Source organism: Mus musculus, chromosome 18 (assembly GCF_000001635.26).
Source record: "Mus musculus strain C57BL/6J chromosome 18, GRCm38.p6 C57BL/6J".
Taxonomy (NCBI): domain Eukaryota; kingdom Metazoa; phylum Chordata; class Mammalia; order Rodentia; family Muridae; genus Mus; species Mus musculus.
Window position 1 is genome coordinate 59026397 of NC_000084.6, and position 22313 is coordinate 59048709.

General features: G+C 39.4%; 1 protein-coding gene across 6 annotated transcripts in view; it reads left to right on the plus strand.

Annotated features, from left to right (window-relative positions):
• Adamts19 (a disintegrin-like and metallopeptidase (reprolysin type) with thrombospondin type 1 motif, 19) overlaps positions 1-22313 on the plus strand; it is a 217691-nt gene that overhangs the window by 190405 nt on the left and 4973 nt on the right. For 4 of the 6 annotated variants that reach the window (XM_006525919.4, XM_030250456.1, XM_030250457.1 and 1 more), the window contains 3 exons: positions 4474-4545; positions 5377-5581; positions 6492-6644. In XM_006525919.4, coding sequence (XP_006525982.1) covers positions 4474-4545; positions 5377-5581; positions 6492-6644 — 430 coding nt within the window. The remainder of the gene's footprint in view (positions 1-4473; positions 4546-5376; positions 5582-6491; positions 6645-22313) is intronic. The other 2 variants (XR_003952519.1, NM_175506.4) reach the window with 1 other exon arrangement.

Here is a 22313-nt window from a genome sequence, read left to right on the forward strand (position 1 = left end):
GTTTGTTTATCAATTGAGGCAGTCAGCCACCTTGGGGGAGGATGCCTCAGTGAAGACTGGCTAAACTTGTTTATTCAAAGCAACTTCAAGAGAAAATTTTGCAGCAGAGGAGAAGTGGTTTTTGTTAGGGAAAATTATCTTCCTTCCATGAGAAAGGGAGGCAGTGTCCTTAAATGGGAAGCCATGACAATGAAGAGAGCAAGGAGTGAACAGAGGCCGCTGGGGAGGCTCACCAGTCAAGTGACTAGTTCTTTTGGAACAGTAACCAGTTTGCAGAACTTCCTGCCAGCTTCCTTCCAGTTTCCAACCCAGCCTCTTCCCACTGTTTCTCCTTTAGTTCCCCAATAGACAGCTTAAACAGTCCCTTCTTCCAGTTTTCCCAATACAAACAGCTCCAAGCTATAACAATCATTCTAGCCTATCTGTCTTCACTAACTGCCTTCTCCTCTCACTCTGCTAGCCCCTCCCCACCACAAGCCTCAGCTGGCTTTTCTATCTCCAATCCTGTTCCCAGAAATCCAAGAGGCAACCAACGCTGAAGATCACAGGGTCAAGCAGTTCTAGCAGCTAAGAATTCTTAAAGGGCCACTTGACAAGCAATTGGGGAACCTTTAAAGGTCCAGGCACTTAAGATAAATCACATGGCAGTCATCACAGGGCATCTTTCCGAGACCTGCTCATAGAGCACGATCCTCCTTTTTTCCATGGTTTCTCTTATGTCTCCCCAGAAACCATTCTAGTTTCATTCACACTATACATTCCAAGCACCTTCGGGGGGGAAGTGAGATAGCTTAGTGGATGAAGAGGCTTGCCACCAAGCCTGGCCATCTGACTTCATTTCCTGAGTCTTTTTCTGGAAAAAGAAAACTGACTCCCACCTGCACATGTGTGATATGGAAAGCATGTATCTATGTATCTACACACACACACACACACACACACACACACACACACACTTGCACTCACATGTGCAACATAAGTAAACATGAAGCAAACAGAAAGCAAGTTAAGGAACAGTGGGCTATTTGGCTAAGAGTTTGAGGGTACTGTCCATCAGGATGGGGTGGTCAGAACAGCAAGAACTTGAAGCAGTTGTGTCCACATTGTGTCCACATTACAGTAGCGGAGCGATGGATACTAATACTCAGCTCACTTTCTCCCGTTTCTGAAGCCCAAGATCTCTGTTCTGGAAGTGGTGCTGCCCACATAGAACGTGGCTTTCCACATCTCAGTTAACCTAATCTCAATAATCTCTCATAGGCACGCCCAGAATTTCGTTTCCAGGCTGATTCTACTTCCTGTTACTCTGACAATAGTATAAACCTTCACATACATCGACAGCAAAAATGTCACCTAGTAGCCTGTGTCATCTTATGTGCCAAATACAAAATATAGAGTAGAGAAAACATGTACATGCATATATGTATGTAATGGTAGTCAATGAAATAAGAGGCTATGAGTTTGAAATGTGAGAGATCGTGGAAGGGGAAATGATGTAATTATATCAATAAAGAAAATAGTTAAATGACTAAATAAATATCTAATGACTAAATATCTCTGTTATGTCTTACAAATGAGGTCATTACTAGGTAGATGAACTCTAAAACACAGAGAATGCCCTTATCCTGTTAGAAAATTTATAGTTTGCATCTTTCTTTTGAGGAATTATCAATAAGTGACAAGATAGCATCCATCCTTCTATTGAGCATGTGATAATCAGGTTTGTTGTAAAACTATGAAGTTCCAAGACATCAATCACATGGACTCCTTTCAGCTGTATCTTTGGGCTTTAAAGGCTGAGGGAGAAGACACTAAAAGAAGAATTTAAGTTGTGATTATTTCCAGAATATTTACAGAAATAAAAAACAGAAACCAAGCCAAATTTGATGGCCAATTATTCACTTTAGGCAAAATCAACTGAGGGACTCCAGTAGAAGAAAAGTGTTAGCGTACTTTCTTCTTTTTTGTTCTCAGAAATAAAAACACATAGATCGCTAAAATTAAACCATCTTTGCAGATGTACACTGGACTATAAGAGAATATAATACTTCAAAATGTGGGTCATTACCGGAAAAGTTTGGGATTGGTTAGCTTTGATAAAATTGATAAGTATTCCTGTAGAACCTAGAAACCTAAATTTCATTTCTAGAAATGTTTAATAAAAAGCTATTAGTGGAAAGTTACTTAATGCAAACAACTAACTAGAATATGGTCTGTGCCTATGGGCAATTTACATATGTGCAAAAAGGAGAAGAGTGCGTCCATCAGGAAGCCAGAGAAACCTCTAGACAAGCAGTTTCATGAGTTGCTACAAGCCAGGTGGCAGAGCTGTGGAGATGCCCCAGCCTGTGAGTAGGAAGCAAGAACACTCTAAGAGGAACATGTCTTGACTTGTGCCATTGAGAAATTTGTGTACGTACCATAAAAAGAGGACTCCATTCTTTTTTTTCTTCATGTATAAATGTTTATTTTTTTAATCTTTTTTTAAAAATATTTTTTATTATGTATTTTCCTCAATTACATTTCCAATGCTATCCCAAAAGTCCCCCATACCCTCCCCCCCCCACACTCCCCTACCCACCCATTCCCACTTTTTGGCCCTGGCATTCCCCTGTACTGGGGCATATAAAGTTTGCATGTCCAATTTACCTCTCTTTCCAGTAATTGCTGACTAGGCCATCTTTTGATACATATGCAGCTAGAGTCAAGAGCTTCTGGGTACTGGTTAGTTCATAATGTTGTTGCACCTACAGGGTTGCAGATCTCTTTAGCTCCTTGGATACTTTCTCTAGCTCCTCCATTGGTGGCCCTGTGATCCATCCAGTAGTTGACTGTGAGCATACACTTCTGTGTTTGCTAGGTCCCGGCCTAGTCTCACAAGAGACAGCTACATCAGGGTCCTTTCAGGAAACTCTTGCTAGTGTATGCAATGGTGTCATTGTTTGGAGGCTGATTATGGGATGGATCCCTGGATATGGCAGTCTCTAGATGGTCCATCCTTTCGTCTCAGCTCCAAACTTTGTCTCTGTAACTCCTTCCATGGGTGATTGTTCCCAATTCTAAGAAGGGGCAGTGTCCACACTTTGGTCTTCGTTCTTCTTGAGCTTCCTGTGTTTTGCAAATTGTATCTTATATCTTGGGTATACTAAGTTTCTGGGCTAATATCCACTTATCAGTGAGTACATATCATTTGAGTTCTTTTGTGATTGGGTTACCTCACTCAGGATGATGCCCTCCAGGTCCAACCATTTGCCTAGGAATTTCATAAATTCATTCCTTTTAATAGCTGAGTAGTACTCCATTGTGTAAATGTACCACATTTTTTGTATCCATTCCTCTGTTGAGGGGCATCTGGGTTCTCTCCAGCTTCTGGCTATTATAAATAAGGCAGCTATGAACATAGTGGAGCATGTGTCCTTCTTACCGGTTGGGACATCTGGATATATGCCCAGAAGAGGTATTGCGGGGTCCTCCGGTAGTACTATGTCCAATTTTCTGAGGAACCGCCAGACTGATTTCCAGAGTGGTTGTACAAGCTTGCAATCCCACCAACTATTCTTTAGGGAACAGAGGAACCTCTAGCCAGGCAATGCTGTGGGTTGCCACAAGCAGGTGGCATAGCTATGGAAATGCCCCAGCCCGTGAGTGGGAAGAAGAACATTTTTTTTTTAATTTAAAAAGGCTTTTTATTTATTATTTTAAAAAAATTTATTAAATATTTTCTTCATTTACATTTCAAATGCTATCCCAAAAGTCCCCTCTACCCTCCCCCATTCTGCTCCCCTACCCACCCACTCCCACTTCTTGGCCCTGGCGTTCCCCTGTGCTGGGGCATATAACGTTTGCAAGACCAAGGGGCCTCTCTTCCCACTGATGGCCGAGTAGGCCATCGAGAAGAGCATTCCAAGAGGAAGTTGTCTGGAGCCTGGTCAGGATCCAGGCAGAGAAATCCATCTGAAGAAATAGCCTGAGGTAAAATCTTAATGTGGTTTGTTTTAGAAACAAGTAGAAGATGAAGATGCATGTATAGTTTAAAGATAAATTATTTAAAATATATATCAAAATATGTGTTATATAGTACACTAGCCCCCTTTCTGGTGGCTTCGCACCATACAGTTTTAGTTAACCCCAAATGTTAGACAGGATATTTTTATTTATTTGTTTGTTGTTTGGAGGGAGGGAAAGACAGATGCCAAGGAACTCATAGGAGGTCACAGAAACTTGATATGGGTTGGTTATTTCCTTCCATCATGTGGGTCCCCATTGTACTCCTATTCTTAGGCTTGGTTTTGGACATTTTAACTCACTGAGTCATTTTGCCAGACCTGCAGTAGCCATATAAATAATCTATGTGTTTTAAATTCCAGGCCTTCTGAGTAGTACAACCAATATGACTCTGTCCGCTCTACTGTGCCTGGGATGTGAACCCTCCTTTGGTCTCACATGTTCATGCCATTGATATTGTCCTTATAGTCCCTGTGGAACTGTCACAACTCTCAGACAGACTGTCTGTCACCAACTTTATATCTCAGTGCGCTTCACAAGGTAGCTTCATGCTGTGTCAATTTCTTGGCGATTCTCCTCACTTAATTTCAACATATAGGCACATCGCTCTTCTCCATTGCAAGGATCCTGCTAAATACAGTACAATGGGAAGGGAGACTGTTCCTAACATAGGACCTGCTTCTGCCCTGAAGTTAAATTTGGGTAGACAGTCGAGCTAATGCCATTGTGATATGCCCCAAATCATTAGAGGTAACAGTAATTATGTATTACTACCCTAATCATTGTTTAAATGTGTGTGTGTGTGTGTGTGTGTGTGTGTGTGTGTGTGTGTGTTGGGGAGGTGATTAAATCAGTAAATCTGAAAGCAAAATATTAGAGTCCAAAAAAATAACTAAAACGAGATCCTGTTAATAAACCCATATGCCTGTGTTCATGTCAGAGCTAGCCAGTGTCTAGGCTAAAGTGTCTACATCTCTAGCTGGGAGGTTCTTACTGAATCTCTCTATGATTCAATGTGCTTTTCTGTAAGTGGCCATAATAACTGTAGTTCTCAGTACGTTTGGGTTTTGTGAATATTCATAATGCAAAGAAGAAACAGTTCCAAAACATTTTATATCCATGGTTATTCTGTATAGAATGTGTTAACGGACAAGTTAGCATTAACATATTAGGAATGGCAACATTTAAAGACTTTGAGCATTAAGAATGTAAAAGAGATAAGAATTATGGAACATTCAGGGAAATGCACAAGGTGATTACAAGTTAAGTAAATTTAATATAAATGAACTTTCAGATAACTCTAAGAGTGTTGGGTATGTGGTAAGCAGACATCGTTTAATTTACCTCCCATGACCTTTGTTTTCCCTTTAGGTGGATGATGACAGAATGGACCACGTGTTCACGAACCTGTGGAAAAGGAGTCCAGAGTAGACAAGTGGCCTGTACCCAGCAGCTGGAAAATGGAACCCTGATTAGAGCCTGGGAGAGGGACTGCCTAGGGCCAAAGCCCGCAACTGTGCAACGCTGTGAGGGTCAGGACTGCATGACGGTGTGGGAGGCCGGAGTGTGGTCGGAGGTGCGGTCCTTACTCCATGTCATCTGCTTTCCTTCTCTGACCCTTCCCTTCTACATATCCTGTGTCATGTTCCCAATCACTACACATGACGGTTGATACATAGAACTATTAATTTTGCTGATACAAAAGGCAAAGAGCTTTTTTTTATTATTAAAAAAGTGAAGATATTCACACAACTTATAGATCATTCCAGAGACATTCTAGACTTATGATTTTTCTCATGTATACGCCATGAGTACTGTTGGTGAGGCACACACTCAAGTGTGTATTTGATATCCCTGGACATTTAAAAAGTAAAGAAAATTTACATTTAGCATTCATTACAAGCAATGATATTTTACTTCATATTTGAAGTTTATATAGTAATAATGTATACATTCTTACAACCTCAAGAAAATGAAATATTTACCTTTTTATATATATGAGCAGTATAAATTAGAGGAATTAATTCACTCAAAACCCCTTCAGAAGGGATAGATTGTAGACCAGGGTGAGCTCACTATACTACACAGTCTTGCAAGCTTATAGTGTGCTATATACATGTGTTTTCCATGCAGATCCACAGTGATAAACTCTCGTTATTGTTGCACGTATCTTAACATAATTATATACGACACTTACCGCATACATTCAGTGACTTCTCCAGAGCAGTTTAAGTGTGTACGTGCGTGGAGCCCCAAAAACACAACTACATGATTCATGCACAAAGCCCACCCTCATGTAGACATGCAGAAAATGATCCATGTACCTAGATTCATCATATTGTATATGATGTGAAACGATAGACCTGTTCTGTTCAATCCCTAGTTGCCCTTCTAATTATTAAGAGAAATGACAGAAACCGTTACTGAGCATGCCTTAATCCATAGCCTGTACCAACTCCCCTCAACCCTTTCATATTATCTTCCAGTGCTCAGTGAAGTGTGGCAAAGGTGTGCGGCATCGCACCGTGAGGTGCACTAACCCGAGAAAAAAGTGCGTCCTCTCCACCAGACCCAGGGAGGCCGAGGACTGTGAGGATTACTCCAAATGCTACGTGTGGCGAGTAGGTGACTGGTCTAAGGTGAGAATGATTTGCGTGGAGGTTAGGAGGCAGAGAGAGCAGGGGCAGACATCAAGGAGTAGAATGTTCCATGTCCAGCTTTTATGTCCATGTCTCTCAGATTATGATCTCTAAGGGATGATGTTAATGATTGCGATAAAATACATCACATGTCTAACATCATAGCTGGCATTAAAAAAGAAGTTCTAAAAATAGTGAGCATTATTTTATTGTGAACGTTTATTATTAGAGTTTTGCCTCAGAATATGTTTTAATAATAGCCATCTGACAGATAAAACACTAAATTCGTAAACCCAAACTACACTTAAAGGGCATAATTTCCAACAGAAGAGCAAAAAAAAATTGGACAAGATCTAATTCTTCTCCCTTCAATATTATGAGTTGTGTACAGTAGAAATGGAAAAACCAGAATTCCTTTCCTTGTTTGGTAAAACAGGGTTGGAGCACTGACGTTAACAGTGGGACAGACAAACATTCAAAGAGAAGTTATCATAGATGGGTCACTGACTTGTCAAGGGAGGGACGAAGATCGCAGCTGTTAAAGTTAATTTAAATGGGCAGAGTTCATCTGGGCAGTGGGCAATTTTATTTCATGGTAATAGTAAAATTTGCTGATAGTTTTCATATGTGGTGGCTCATATATGATCAGGCTGTGGAATATGCTTAATATATCACTTAGCAGACCATCAGTGAGCTCTATGTGTTAGGATAAAACTTGTACCAGATCCCAAATGTAATATTTCCACCTTCATCTATGGCATCGTGTTCACCACAGAGCATCCAGCTCTGTGGCCTGAATGAAATGGAAGTCTCCTCTCCTGGGTTTCATAAATGAGAAGAAAGATCTGCTACGGCACAGTAGGAAGAATGATAGCTTTCTTCAAAATAAGCTGAAGAATATTCCGAAAGAAATACTTTCCATATTTAAAGCATTAAGAATTATTCCAGCTTTCTCAATGCTGCTACACATGAAATCCTGGATATTGAAAGTTTTTTTCTCATGTGTATAGATGTATAGAGTAGGTGTTAATGTAGGGGTGGAAGACTTGGGTGTGGTGTGTGTTTGTGTGTGTCTGTGTGTGTGTGTGTGTGTGTGTGTGCACCGCTATGTTTTGTGTTTATGGCTTTCTTCCTTCATAATGATTTGCACACTAAGATTTCGTTTTAGTTCTTAGGAAATTTAATGTTTTGCCTCCGTTATCAATGCTCAGATTTCACATTAAGACTCAGATGTACTTATAAACATTGAACCTGATCCATAAGGCTTTGAAATGCTTCCCATTTCAGTGGGAATGACTTTCAGGCATCAGTGAATTCCAGATCACGCATAATCAGTATCTGTCATGTGTAGGACTTGCCTTCCTAATTCTAAGCAGAAGAGAAGCACATTTGGGTAGAATTCAAGAGATGTGAGGGTCATTTCTGACAGCTGCATTGCATTCAAGCATATTGACCCAACTTTTAAATGGGAAATGAACAGATAGGCAGATAGGTGTTAATATGATGAAATAATGTCTTTGAGGGTACTGGTCAGATGAAAAATGTAGAGATAGCGCTAGCTATAGTTAGTGTACTCTGATATGTTAGGCTTTTGTCATTTAGGGTGTGTGTGTGTGTGTGTGTGTGTGTTGATTGCAACAATAGAAACATAACTAAGACATCAGTATATAAAATAAACTATATTTTCCAGGTTTTGTGATAAATAGGAATATTTCTAAGGATACCTGTATCCTAGTTAACTACACAACCCCAAATATAGACTTTAAAAAGCAGCAGACCTTAATGTTATTATAACATCTGACACAGAACTTGGAGCACATTTGAGGAGTCGTATAGAGACAGGATTCACATAGTTGTCACCATGACAAGCCCTATTCCTTTTGATTGGTAGAATGTGTCTACTGTGGCCTTATGTTGTATCTTATGAAAGAAAAATTAACATTGGATAGTATAAAGAACACTGATGGGGGGGGGGCTTGTGCTAGCTTTGAAAAACTTTTTTTGATGTTACCATAATTATATATATATAACTCACAAGTCCTATTAGATTGAATACCTTCTGCTGGGCTGTGTTGTACACACATACACACATATCCTTTGCAGGGCTCAGAGGGTGGTTCCAATGAGTGTTCTTTATTCTGGGACTCTTAGCCTTGGGCACCCCTTTCTTGCTTTGCTCTCTTTCTCCATTCCCCCCTTTCGCCCTCTCCCTCTCCTCCCCAGCCACTCTTAACATCAAAGTATGTTTCTCTTTTCCTTAAACCCCCTTTTTTTTTTCCTTCTTGACCTCTCAGCATCAAATTCTAACAGCAGAAATGTGTGCAAATGAGAACCAGCGACCAGAGTGTTCCTGATTTTACCCTCCTCCACCCTCCCTTTGACTTCTAAGGTGCGGCTTTCATGTCAAAATGAAAAGACATCCCAAACAATTACAGAGCAAAGGAGCAGTGCTTCAGATACCATGTCCCTGTGATTAAAGTGTTCAGGGACAGACAGAACACAGATCGCTTATTCTTATCAGCTGTGCCTCTACAGCAGAAACAGCAACAAGATGTATTCAGTTGTGGCTGGATGTCCGTGCTCCCCTGAGGGCAATTAATCTGTCTCCCCCACTCAGTTCCTACCCAGTGTTTTATACTATCAATACACCTAGGTGGACCTAATATTAAAGCTTGGTTTGGCTTTGATGAGGAATATTGAATTTGCTTGCCATAAAGTCTAGCAACACACAAGCACGCCTCTCTTCGTAAGACAGACACAGCATGCACTGACTCAGAAGAGATGCCCTTAGGCTCTTGTACTTCCTAGGAGTCATTAGGCAAACTGATGTCAATCAAAGGCAGAAGCAGCATATGGCTAATGCCTTCAACTAGCTGCTGGCATTTACATTAGCCTATGTGATTTCTAATTTTTATCGCTGGGATAATTTTGTGTAAACAGTGGAATAATTTTGCTCGGCTTAAGGGGCAGGGAGACAAGGTATAAAAGGAGTGATGTAGTTTAGGGGTACAGCACTTGCCTATGATATGCCATCCCTAGATTAAAACCCTAATACTACCAAAACAAACAAACAAACAAACAACAAGCAAACAAGCAGACGAGCAGATTCTAATGGAAAGGCAGAAAGGCTGGTTTCTAGGTAGATGCCCAACATGGCCATGGCTCATGTTTATTTCATTAAACTACGGAGCCTTTAAAACGAGAACACAGGGTGTTAGATCTCTATTGTGGTTTAGGTTGACCCTTGACACAGTTGTGTGTCACATTCTGACAATGTCTGATATAGATGTAGCCTGATAATCTTTCTTAGGGGAGGGGAACAGGACACACATGTTTTGTGGTGACACGAATCTGCATTTACTCACATAAGCTGACATGAAAAATAACATCATTCCTCGTGTTTAATAAAATGCCACATTTTCCTCACAAATCTGGCTTTTCTGCCTCGATTTCGACTTGTATGACTTCTGGTTTGCATTAATGGAGACCAGAGGAAGAGCAAGCAAAAGTATTTTATTTACCTGTTGCAAAGAATTTTGTCTTTTCCTAAAGATTTAGTGGATGTTGTTCTTCCATGAAATATTAACAAATGATTGATGTCATTGAGCCAAATTAATTAGTGTTGTCCTATTGTTAGATTTATTCCATACTCTAAGATCCAAGCTTATACGGTACTGGAAATTTTCCAAAATATGAAAAATGAATAGTTTGGGCCACACATCAAATTATGACATTTTAAATCAGTATTTGGACTACATATTGTTATGAGATTTTTTGAAATGATGTCATCCTAAGTGATCCATAGTCAGTCATTTTGAGTGAGTTAATTGTACATCTAGTTAAAAATATCTCTGTGTAGACACACAATGAATCATTTTAATTTATCCCTGAATAATCATCTTCACATAAACAACACAGAAAATTCATAGAGAAAACCTAAAAACTATGGTCACTCTTCCTTAAAAGGAAGGTAAAATACTCCAGTCTATCGAAACACTTTCTGGTTGTAAAACAACTTCAAAGGTGATAATTCCACTTATTTAAAGTCATCCTAATTTGATGGCATCGATAATTTTCTAGTTTGAAGTAGTTATAAATCTCACAATTGTGCTTTAAATTTTTGTTTATTCTCTGGAAACAGCATTCTAACTAAAAGAGTAAAATATACTAGATGTTTTGCATTTTAATTTTGTTGACTTTTGTTAATTTTGTAAAAAGCCTTTATGCTTCTCCATTATTTCTAGTAAATAGTATTTTCAACACATATATAACGAATGTTATTATAATCCACTTGTGTCCTAAAACTACAGGCCACAGAGAAATCACAATTTTTGAGTACCTTGCATGATTTTTCAAAAGAAGCCCAAGGCCGAGTAAAATGACCAGTGAGTAAAGATGTTCGTAACCAACACGCCTGGTGAATTTATTTAATCCTTCGGGCCCAAACGGTGGGTCAGAAACAACTCTAAGTTGTCCTCTCACCTCCATAGACTCACTGTTGTACACACATTCCTGCACACTACAAATGCTCACCACACACACACACACACACACACACACACACACACACACACACACACACACTTTTCCACTGTTGCTCTGAGATTACAATTACATTTCTCCCCTTCCTATTCTCCTCCACACTCCTACATATACCCCTCCCTGCTCACCTTCAAATTCATTTTCCACTCCTTTAACAATTGTTGTTACAGGCATATGTGTGTGTGTGTGTGTGTCTGTGTGTGTAACACACACATATATATTCCCAAGCACACTCTGTTCCTATTGCACAATGCTTCTTATATGTATGCTTTCCCAGGCTGACCGTTTGGCACTGGGCAACCAGTTGGTGTACTCTTACCAGGGGAATTCCACCTTTCCCACCCCCACCTCTTCTCCTTGCCTATTTACTGTTCTCCGTGCAGGATTGAGGCCTCGTAGGATTTTCCTCATCCAGTGTTGTATGCTCATTGGTGCTAGCCTTGGTCAGCTTACATTAAGGAGCTCAAAAGTAGAATTGCAAAACTTAAATCAAGTACAGCATACCATTGCTGTGCTTTGTAAGGCCAACTGTCATAACTGTAAAGAGACACTGGGTTTAGAAATTATTAAATTACAAACAGCCCAGACCTAAGTATAAGATCAAGTAAGCAGTGATGTGTTAGTTTCCTTCTCCGTCACAGCAATAGAACACCAACAAAAAGCAACTCGAGTAAGAAAGGGTTTATTTCATTTTACTGCTCTTACTTTATGGAGAGCAGCCAAGGCAAGAACTCCAGGAATCAAGAGCTGAATCGGAGATCATAGACGGACACAACTTACCGACTTGTCATCCATGGTGCTCAGTGTGCTTTCTTCTGTAAGCCGTGACCACCTGTTCAAGGGTGATGCTGCTCACAGGAATGGACTGTCTTTATATCAATCGTTAATCAAGAAACTGTTTCATAGGGGCCCTCAGGCCACTTTGATGGAGGCAATTATTGAACTGGGCTACCGTTGTCTCCCAGATCACCCTAGTTTCTGTCAAGTTGAAAAAAAAGAATTCAAACAATTGAACCCATAACAACATGACTATTAAGTTATAACCTTTTCTTTCTTGTTTGTCCCCACAACTTCATGTCAATATCACAATATGAAACATAGCATAACTTTAAAAGTATCACTTTTTTAAAAAGATTTATTTATTTATTATGTATACAGCATTCGGCCTGCATGTGTGCCTGCAGGCCAGAGGAGGGCACTGTATCTCATTACAGATGGTTATGAGCCACCATGTGGTTGCTGAGAATTGAACTCAGGACCTTTGGAAGAGCAGGCAGTGCTCTTAACCTCTGAGCCATGCTCATTGGGGAGTATGGTGGCATGGAGACAGTCCTGGTATTGGAGAGGTAGCTGGACAGATAGCTGGGAGTTCTACATCTGGATCCACGGGCAGTGGCAAGAGAGAGACACTGGGCCTGACGAGCATTTAGAACCCCCAAATCTCACCCCCAATGACACACTTAATAAAGACTACACTTACTCCAACAAGGCCACACCTCCTAATTCCATTGTGTGTAGTGTGATTGTATGGTGTGTACATGTATGAAAAATGCACTTGATTATGCTTTTAGGGTCCACCTGTTTTGTCTCTCCAATGCTGGTATTACAGGCAAGCAGAGCCATGCCAGGCTTCCTGTGTGGGTGCTGGGTATTCATCCTCAGGTCTCCATGCATTCAGTGCATGTGCTCTTACCTGCTGAGCCATCTCACCAGCCTCCTTGACATTTCATGTGGGTATAGCAGACTTCTTTGTCATCCTTGTGACAGGACATGAATGGAATTCTCACCACTAGTTTAGAGAGCAGCTCTCCAACCCAGAAGGGCAACAGGGAAGAGAGTGGCTCTCACCTTAGACCTAGTGGATGTGAGACTCCTGTCACAGCGGAGTAAGTTAGAGATAGCTACCATATACTAATACCTGGGCTGCTTGCAATTAAGGCTTTATTTATTAGAACACTGGGAAGATGATTTCAAATCTCACATAGTTCACTCCTCTCTTTTACACAACCAAAAAGAGTCTAGTCAGCTTTTTGACAGAACCGTCGAATGAGACCTGGAAAGTATTTAAACTTAACATGAAGTTCAGTCACTGTGGTTGGTTGCAAAAGTGCTCTCTGTAGCATGATGATACGTCAGAACTGTCTTGGCTGAGAGCTGACAAGATGACAAATGCAAGTGAAAACTTACACCTGTCGGTGGCTTTGTAGTAATCCATCCTTCCCATTGCTGCATTGATCAGTATACACTTGCTACCGGTTGTGGACTCACAGCCCTTTCACAAGGCATCAAGATCTCTTAAATCATTCATAAGCCATCTGTTTGATCTTGCCACACACATTTCCTAGACTTGCTTTCATTACAAGAAAACATTTCATCAAGCACAACTGACTATTTAGACCTTTACAGAGGAGGAGACGGGGAGGAAGGATGGCGCGAAGAAAACAACATCCTCAAATGTCTGAAATCTAGGAGTGAATTGATTCCAAAAACCCATGTGTTAAATAAAACTGACAAACTATTTTAAATGGACAACAGAACACTGAGCTAAACAAACCGCTCATCTTAAGAACCGAGCCCAGCTCTTGTTCTTAAGCATGTGTGTTTCACACTCACTTCATTAAAACGCTGAGCGGGCCCTGGAGGAATGCTGCTCAAATCATTTCCAGTGGAAGTCGCTGCTCAGCTTCCCTCTGAGGTCCACTCTAGCCACGATTGCTACTTCGCTCTTGTTAAACCACTTTGGAATATCCCATTATTCCCAAAGACAAATTCCTTGAACCAGAGCCGCCGATCTTGTAACAGCTTGGCGCTTACTGTCACAGATTAGATCATGTTTTTGAAGACTCCCCATTATATTGGTAGTTGAAAAAATTTCAAGCCCTGCCAGTGACTATTTTCTCTTAATTTAGGAAGTCCCATTTCTTCTAACAGCCAGCTGGAAATGAGTAAAGTATTACAGAGCTTTTCTTAGTGTTTGGCCTAGAGAAAACACATTCTCTCCAAAATATATATCTTTGGCACTGACTAGAAGTAAAGAATCTTGGGTAATCGCTATAAAGGCCAACTGTGAGAAATATTACTTTTAACACTTAAATATGCTGATTTTTTTACTTTCAAGTAGTTTAAAAATAAATCAAACTTACATTAGACATTTTAGTCTAACATTTTTAAAACAAATACTCATTACAGATAATTTTACTATTGAATTCTGTGCCTCTCTGGTAAAATCTTGAAGGTGGCATTTTATAGTATTTACAACTAGAAGAATTTTGTAGTCCCTAAAGACTGCTTATAACTTCCACAGATTAATGCTTCAATAAGCCTGATGGCAAATTATTTCATTATATAATCTAAATATACACATTTATATACACTCAAATCTGTGATTAGGTCCAAATAGCTAAGTAATCTAAGTATTGAAAACGAGGCATGGCCAAGTAGAACCCTAATATCACTTGTATGACTCTACTAAATCCAGGAGGGAAAATAAAGATTATATTCGGCCGATAGTTTAGAGTCTCAATATCTTTTCCTCTAGAATCTCATTATTTTGAAGTTGGGTTTGGAAGTCATATTTTATCCCCATGTTAAAAATCACACATGCTTCAAATTGTAACTACATAGACAAATACAAAATATTTCAGTAACATGAGTTGGTTGATAAGTAGATTTAGTCACTATTTCAGTGTGTGATTGGGCTGTGCAGTAATTAAGGTAAAATACTATTTGTAGTTCAAGAAATATTCCATTCTAATACACACACACACACATATACATATGTACATACATACATACATATGCATTGTATATATCAAGCTCCTTTGTGCCAAGAATCAGACAGCTGCTCTCATCCTCTTTAATTTTAGGACAACTTTTTGTTCTTCTGTCTTTTATATTCTCTCTTGGGAGCTTTACAACTTTTTTTTTTTAGTGGAAGCATTATAAGATCCAGTCAGCTTTTCCTAACTGACTTAGAACAGCAGAAAGAATGTAAGCCACAGGAGGGTTCAACCTCTTGACTGCAACTTAGGGTTGTCATATACAAAAGCAGTAGGCAACAATCATGTCTATCCTCAGACACGTGTAGCACACATTTTGAACACACCAAGGGTATATAAATAAATGAAGTCTATATAAAGTATATTTTAAGTTGTTTATTATCTTTGAAAATGCATTGTATTTTGATTATATTCATCCTCTCCCCATCTCTTCCCGGATCTAACCCCTCTTCTACACCATCTCAGTTTTGTGTACTCTTTCATATTATTATAAACACACTGAGTTTAACTGGGGCTACCCATATACTCTTCAGTCTGTGGCCATTCACTAGAATGCATTAGACTTATCAGGGCCACAGCCATAAAGAAAACTAAAACGCCCTCCTCCTGCAGCTATTGATTTCCAATAACTCCTCAGGTATGAATATGACTTCCTTCCTGCCCACCTCCCCTCTCTCCATGATGCTTCAATTTTCTCTAGTTTTAGCTTGTATATTCCATGTGTGCAGCTGCCCTAGTGTATCTGGAAAACACTCCTTATAGTCACCTACCACCTCTGGCTCTTACAGTCTTTCTGTCACCTCTTCCAAAATGATCCCTTAGATGTAAGGCAGTCTCATATACCTGTCCTGTATAGGGCTGAACATCCTACAGTTTCTTATGCTCTGTATCTTATCTTGAGTTTGTGTGAGTCCCCATCCCCATCTGCTGCTAAGAGAAGCCTCTCTGATGACTTCTGAGATCTTCACCCACTATGGATGTAATGAGAAGTCATTTGGAATCTGTTTATTTCTATGTCCCATTAGCAGAACAATAGTAATGGAATCTCCTCTATGACTGGTGACCCTTTATAACACAGGTTCTTGGCCCTAATAACTGCCCAGGTGTAGAGTCCATCTGTGGATAGAAACTTAAAATCAATTAGAAAATGGTTGTTTATTCCCGTGATAGTCGTGAGGTTATCGTATCAGTGGAACCGCAGGGAATCGGCACCTCTAAGGATGAGAAGACAGAACATATTGCCACTAAAGGGAATGGAAATAATGGAACAGGAAGGGATATTGGATTGGAGTTGGGCAAAGGTAAAGAAGAGAATATAGGGAATGACAAATAACTCTGTAGACCTCCTGACAAAGACAAATGACTAAACTACTACTGTAGAAGCTCCATGAAATATCCAACACATAGATATATAAGACTTGTTTAAATGGCCAGACAGTGGTGGCACAGGTCTTTAATCCCAGCACTTGGGAAGCAGAAGCAGGTGAATCTCTGTGAATTTGAGGCCAGCTTGTCCAGAGATAGGAAGTGGGGAAGAGGAAGAGGGACATGGGAGGGGGAGGGGAGAGAGGGGTAGGAGTAGGAGGAGAGAGGAGGAGGAGGAGGAGGAGGAGGAGGAGGAGGAGGAGGAGGGGAGAGAGAGAGAGAGAGAGAGAGAGAGAGAGAGAGAGAGAGAGAGAGAGAGAGAGAGTTCTGTCAGGACTACATGGAGAAATGTTGTCTTGGAACACACACACAAAAAAGAAAGAATTTCAATGGAGTAACCCACTCTATTGTTAGCATTGGCTATGAGGTACTATAGACCCTCAAATATGAGCCATTGCCAATGGTCTTGTTAGCTTCATGAACTTGATGGTAAGACCTTATTGCTGAAAACACCACACGTGTCTAATAGAACATAGAGATAGCAAGCTGGTACTGATCAGAAGCCTCATTCCTCCTTTCTAGTTTCCATGGACCTGGAAGGTGCTATGCTACCAGGGGAGGAAGGTTTTAAAGTACTTATCAGTCTTGCCTGGAAGTGAACCCTCCAAGCTACAATAAACCTATCTAGCAATCTTAATTTAAAGGAAGATCAACTATTGTTGGTACCTGGTTGATTTGTCAGAATTTCTTCTTGTAGTCCTCACTTAACAAACTTGTAGTCCTCGTTTTCATACTCAAAGGGAATTAAAATATTGTGTAAATTTGTCTTATGTTTAGTGTTTTGGTATGCAAGCTGAGATGTGACTGTCATTTACTTGAGTGTCAAAAATTATCATGGATATCTCAAGACAGAAAAAAAATATTCTCTTAGTAGAAAAATCTCAGGTGACATTTTCTAAACGTTGCACACGTGTTTTGGAGCATGGAGATCATTTAGGTAACCTGTCATGATGAATAAGTTAAGATAAAATTTGCATCAAGATATTGGAGCTCGTTTTGTGTGAAGAGAAGTTTTTCCTAACATTTATTTTCTATAAGCTTTGATATTTCTGTCAAAAAAAAAAAACCCACAAATGTCTAAAGGCATTTTTAGACATTTTTAAAAAATGTAACCCCTTACATTTACCCAACAGGCCACCTCAGCAAAGCTAGCATAATATGATTGTGTTTCTTGTACAGAATGAAAAGGAAGAAGTGAATCATGGGATATTTTGCTGCAAAGGTCCTTCAGGGCAATGTTAAAGTTTGGGAACAGATTTCCCAGTACACAATTCAAGGCTCTATTTTAGACCTGTTCTCGCACTTTTTTCTTGCCAAGACAATCTCAATGGCAAGTTGTCTGGTATGCCTTGGATTTCCTTGATATTTTTTTTAGAGTATTGGATTCGTTATTTTAACAATTTTGCTTTACTAGCAGTCAAAAGAATTGCCGTGTTTCAAATATATTTAAAATTTCCACGCTATGTGTGGAGATCATACTTAAAATTAATTAGAAGGAATAATGGAGATAAGAAAGAGCAATATAATTTTTAATTAACTTATATTATAAAGAAATGAACCACCCTACACTGCCATACTTCTTTCTGAACGATAGTATATACCAAAGACCATGAATGGATGCAAAATAAATAATATGTATTATGTATCAAAGAGTATCAGACAGGTATAAATGGAGTGCTTAAAATGGCAAGAAACAAATGTTTGGATCCCATGGGCTTGTGTACATGGTTAGCCTTGGGGAGGAAGGCTTTCTTCAGCACTCTTTCTCCATCTTCTCAGTTGAGTTGCAAAATATCCTGCCCCAAACCTAGCCCCATTCTCTCCCAGAACCTTTATTTTCTTCATAGAACTGAAAGTACAAAGTATTTGACTACCTTATTTTCATTTTTCTCTTTCTGTTTCTTCCCCCTTCCCCCTTCAAGACAGGCTTCCTCTGTGTAGCTTTGGCTGCCCTCAAACTCCTCTGTGGGTCAGAATGGCCTTGAACTCACAGAGATCTGCCTGTCTCTGCTTCCTCAGTGATGGGATTAAAGATGTGCACCACCATTGCCTGGCATTTGACAGTTGTCTTTCTCACCTTCACTGGCAATGGAACTATAAACTCCTGAGGGTAAATGTCCTTTTCTCTTCTGTCTACTTCCACATCTGAGTATCCAAAACAGTACTTGGTACATTGTCACCTTTGAGTAAATTCATGAAATAATTTAGGATTTAAATGTAGTGGAGCTTTGAGGAGATTAATTATGCATCTGTGATGGTTTGTATGCTTGGCTCAGGGAGTGGCACTATTAGAAGGTGTAGCCATGTTGGAATAGGTGTGTCACTGTGGGCATGGGCTTAAGACCCTCACCCTAGCTTCCTGGAAGTCAGTATTCTGTTAGCAGCCTTCAAAAAATATGTAGAACTCTCAGCTCCTCCTGCACTATGCCTGCCTGGATGCTGCCATGTTCCTGCCTTGATGATAATGGACTGTACCTCTGAACCTGTACGCCAGTCCCAAGTAACTAACTCCCAATTAACCTTTAACCTTATCCTTTATAAGACTTGTCTTGATCATTGCTTCTCTGTTCACAGCAGTAAAACCCCAACTAAGACAGCATCTATTTAAACACTATTAGACAATACACAGAACACACCAGGTATTTACAAACCCATTTGTATTTATTCATAATTTGATTCATAACTTGCCCATAGATAAAGTAACTGTATGTCCTCAAATCTGCCTCACTGCATTTCCACACTCTTAATATAATTGTGACCATCTTCTTTCACAGTGTCCTGATTGGGAATAAATCGTGTAATCATTGTATCTAAAACCAATTGTGCTAATGAATTGTGGTTAAGGCAAAAGGTTCGCCTCATGCTACCTCATGTGAATCTTAACAAAAACAAACAAACAAATAAACAAAACATTTTTGCATTTAATAGTAAGACAGAAAGATGCCCTAGGTTTTTGGGTTTTTGTTTTGTTTTGTTTTTTTGTTTTTTTCTGTGATAAAAACACTCTGTACAAAAGCAACTTGGTAAGGAAAGGTATTACAAGTCCTGATCATGGTCCATTATTGTGAGCAAGCCATGGCCAGAATTCAAGGCAAACCTGGAGGCAGGAACTGACAGAGATCTGGAGGCAGAGACCATAGAGAAACATTGCTTACTGGCTTGCTCTCTGTGGCTTACTCAGCCTACTTTCTTATATAGCCCAGGACCACCAGCCTAGGGTGACACTGCCCACAATGGACTGGACCATCCTACATTAATCAATCAAGAAAATGTCCTATAGATATACCCATAGGCCCACCTGTTGGAGGTAACTCCTCAGTTGAGGTTCCCTCTTTCTGGCTGACTCTACTTTGCACCGAGGTGTCAGAACCTTGCTGCTATAAAAGGTAAAAATGATTCAGCAATATGGGGAATGGGGAAAGGTTTCTAACTGGTTTTTGCCTAGGAAGAGCAGCAGCAAACACCTACTATCCAGCAATCCTTAGCTCTCCAACGTCTCAATTCATATGCTTAAGTTCATGCTCCGTTTCTGGCACTTCTGAGCTACGAAACTTACTAACCTTATGTAAGCCTCTGTTTTTCTCTGATTGAGAATAATGAAACAGTACTTATGGGGATTACGGGAGACATCACATACAATCTCTCAACACCACTACCTTGACATACAAGACATGCTGGAGCCATATTGGCTCGTGTTGGGGCGGCTCAGTACAAAGGCTTCCAGAAGGAGTTGTACCAGTCTCTTTAGTCCCAAAGCAACCGTGTCTTTGTAATATAGCTTATTATTTAAATATTAAACAATTGGCTTAAAATGGACAAAACTGTCTGGCTTCCAATGTATTTAATAATCTGTTTTTAATCCCATGCATTAGTCATTGTGTTTTGTTAATAAAGGGCTTTAAATACAACACCAGGTCTTGAGTATAAATAGACATTCATTTCATTTTCAGTACAGGATCCAGAACATAAAGAGTAATCGATAAATATTTTTTAAAAACCCCTATAATTAATGGAACATTCAGAAACACCCAAACAAAGTATCATATTTAAGGCTGTTTAGCACAACTTTTACCATAATGTTTCAGTTTTCACAGAGAATCATTAATTAATGAAGCCACTCTTTCGCTATACACAGCTTCAGTATTTGGAAACTGCCCCACGGCAGTAACATTAATACTAAACTGTGTCGAAGTTTGACTTCTATCATGGGTTAGAAGTTAAAACTATTGTTGGGATCAACTGCAATACTTTGCTTAACACAAAGGGGAAATAAGTTGCAGATACATTAGTTGCTAGAGGCAATATTAAAATCAAGGTCTTTTAACTCCTATGCCAAAATTATTTTGGCTTTCTCCTTTAATGCCTGTCTGTTTTTAATCACAGTGATGTCATTTGAGAAAATACCAATTACTTAGTTTTGTCTTCTGTAAGAAGTAAAAAGTTTAGAAGACTTCCTGGGATCCCAGCTGTCTCTCTTCAAATACTTCTTTACTTTTTTTCATATATGAGTAATAAAACTTTTACCAATTTTTATTTTATGAAGAAAGTAATTACTGCTAGGCTTTTGTTCTATTATTGAAGTTTTCTAATGGAAATTAAATTCTAGAAGCATTAAATACTTAATTTAATAATGCTTATTTTATTAGTATCAATAGCAGACATAATACCGCTTACTTAAACAAATTACAAAAAAATTTTATTATTCCCTGAGTAGTATATTGATTTTCAAGTTATGCTCAAATTATACAAAATTGATTTTCATTAGAAGTAAAACTAAAGTGTTTTATTTCCACTTCTCAGCTAATTCTGTGCTATGACAAATCTGTAGTTACTTTATTTTTGTCAATAATTTTGAAAAATCCAGATGTGCTGTCTCTGCTCGCGCATACCTTTTGGCATCTTAAGGAATGAGGGGTAAGGATGAGGAGTGGTTATTGACAGGTGTTCTGGATTCCCTGGGAAATGACAGAAGACCAGGGAGGACCTCTTCGGGCACAGCAAGTTGAGCCTTTGCACTGTGCAGTTGTTCTCACCCCTTTGCTTTCTCAAACACCCCAATTGTCTTGAAATGCTCCACAAATACTAGGAATATAGATTGGGACACCTTTTTCATGTATTCTTACCCTATAGATTGCTTTGGTTATTTATTTGCTCTTCAATAAAATGTATGTCCTGGGGGAATAAGAAGAAAGCAAAGTCCGTCAAGTGCTTGTATCTCTAGCAGGAGGACTTGGTTTGATCTCCAGTGCCCACCACCCATAATAATCCCAGCACTGGGTAGTGCAGGCAGAAGGCTCACTGGGGCTACCTCAGTCAGTCAGTCTAGCCTAATCAGCAAACTCACTCCAGCCAATGAGAGGCCTTTTCTCATAGGAGACAAACTCCAGCCAATGAGAGGCCTTCTCTCATAGGAGCTGGATGATGTTTCTTAGGATGGCACCTGAGGACCTTTCGCTTACACACCCATTCACACAAGAAAACAAATAATAAATAATCAAAGATGTGTATACTTGCTTATTTATTTGTTTAATTTATTTATGACTTCCATAGCTTCTTTACCTTATTTTAAGCCTACCCCCATTCCCTCCCTTCCAATTATTCACATACCCTAACCCCATTATTCTCTCCTAATTTTATGTGGTGTTTTTTTGTAAACCTAGTGAGTCCATTTAGTGCTAGCAGGTATGCTTGCATATATGACATCTATAATACATGGGTCGTAAATAGCTTATTACATCAGCAATGATATGGAAGAGAGATATACTCCTTGGATAAGCACAGTTATATTCCTCTTACATAATATATGTATATGCATATGTGGATATATATACACATACTATACATACACACTCTCTCTTTATATAGATATATGTACACTCATATATCCACATATGCACACATACATATATACATATACATCCAC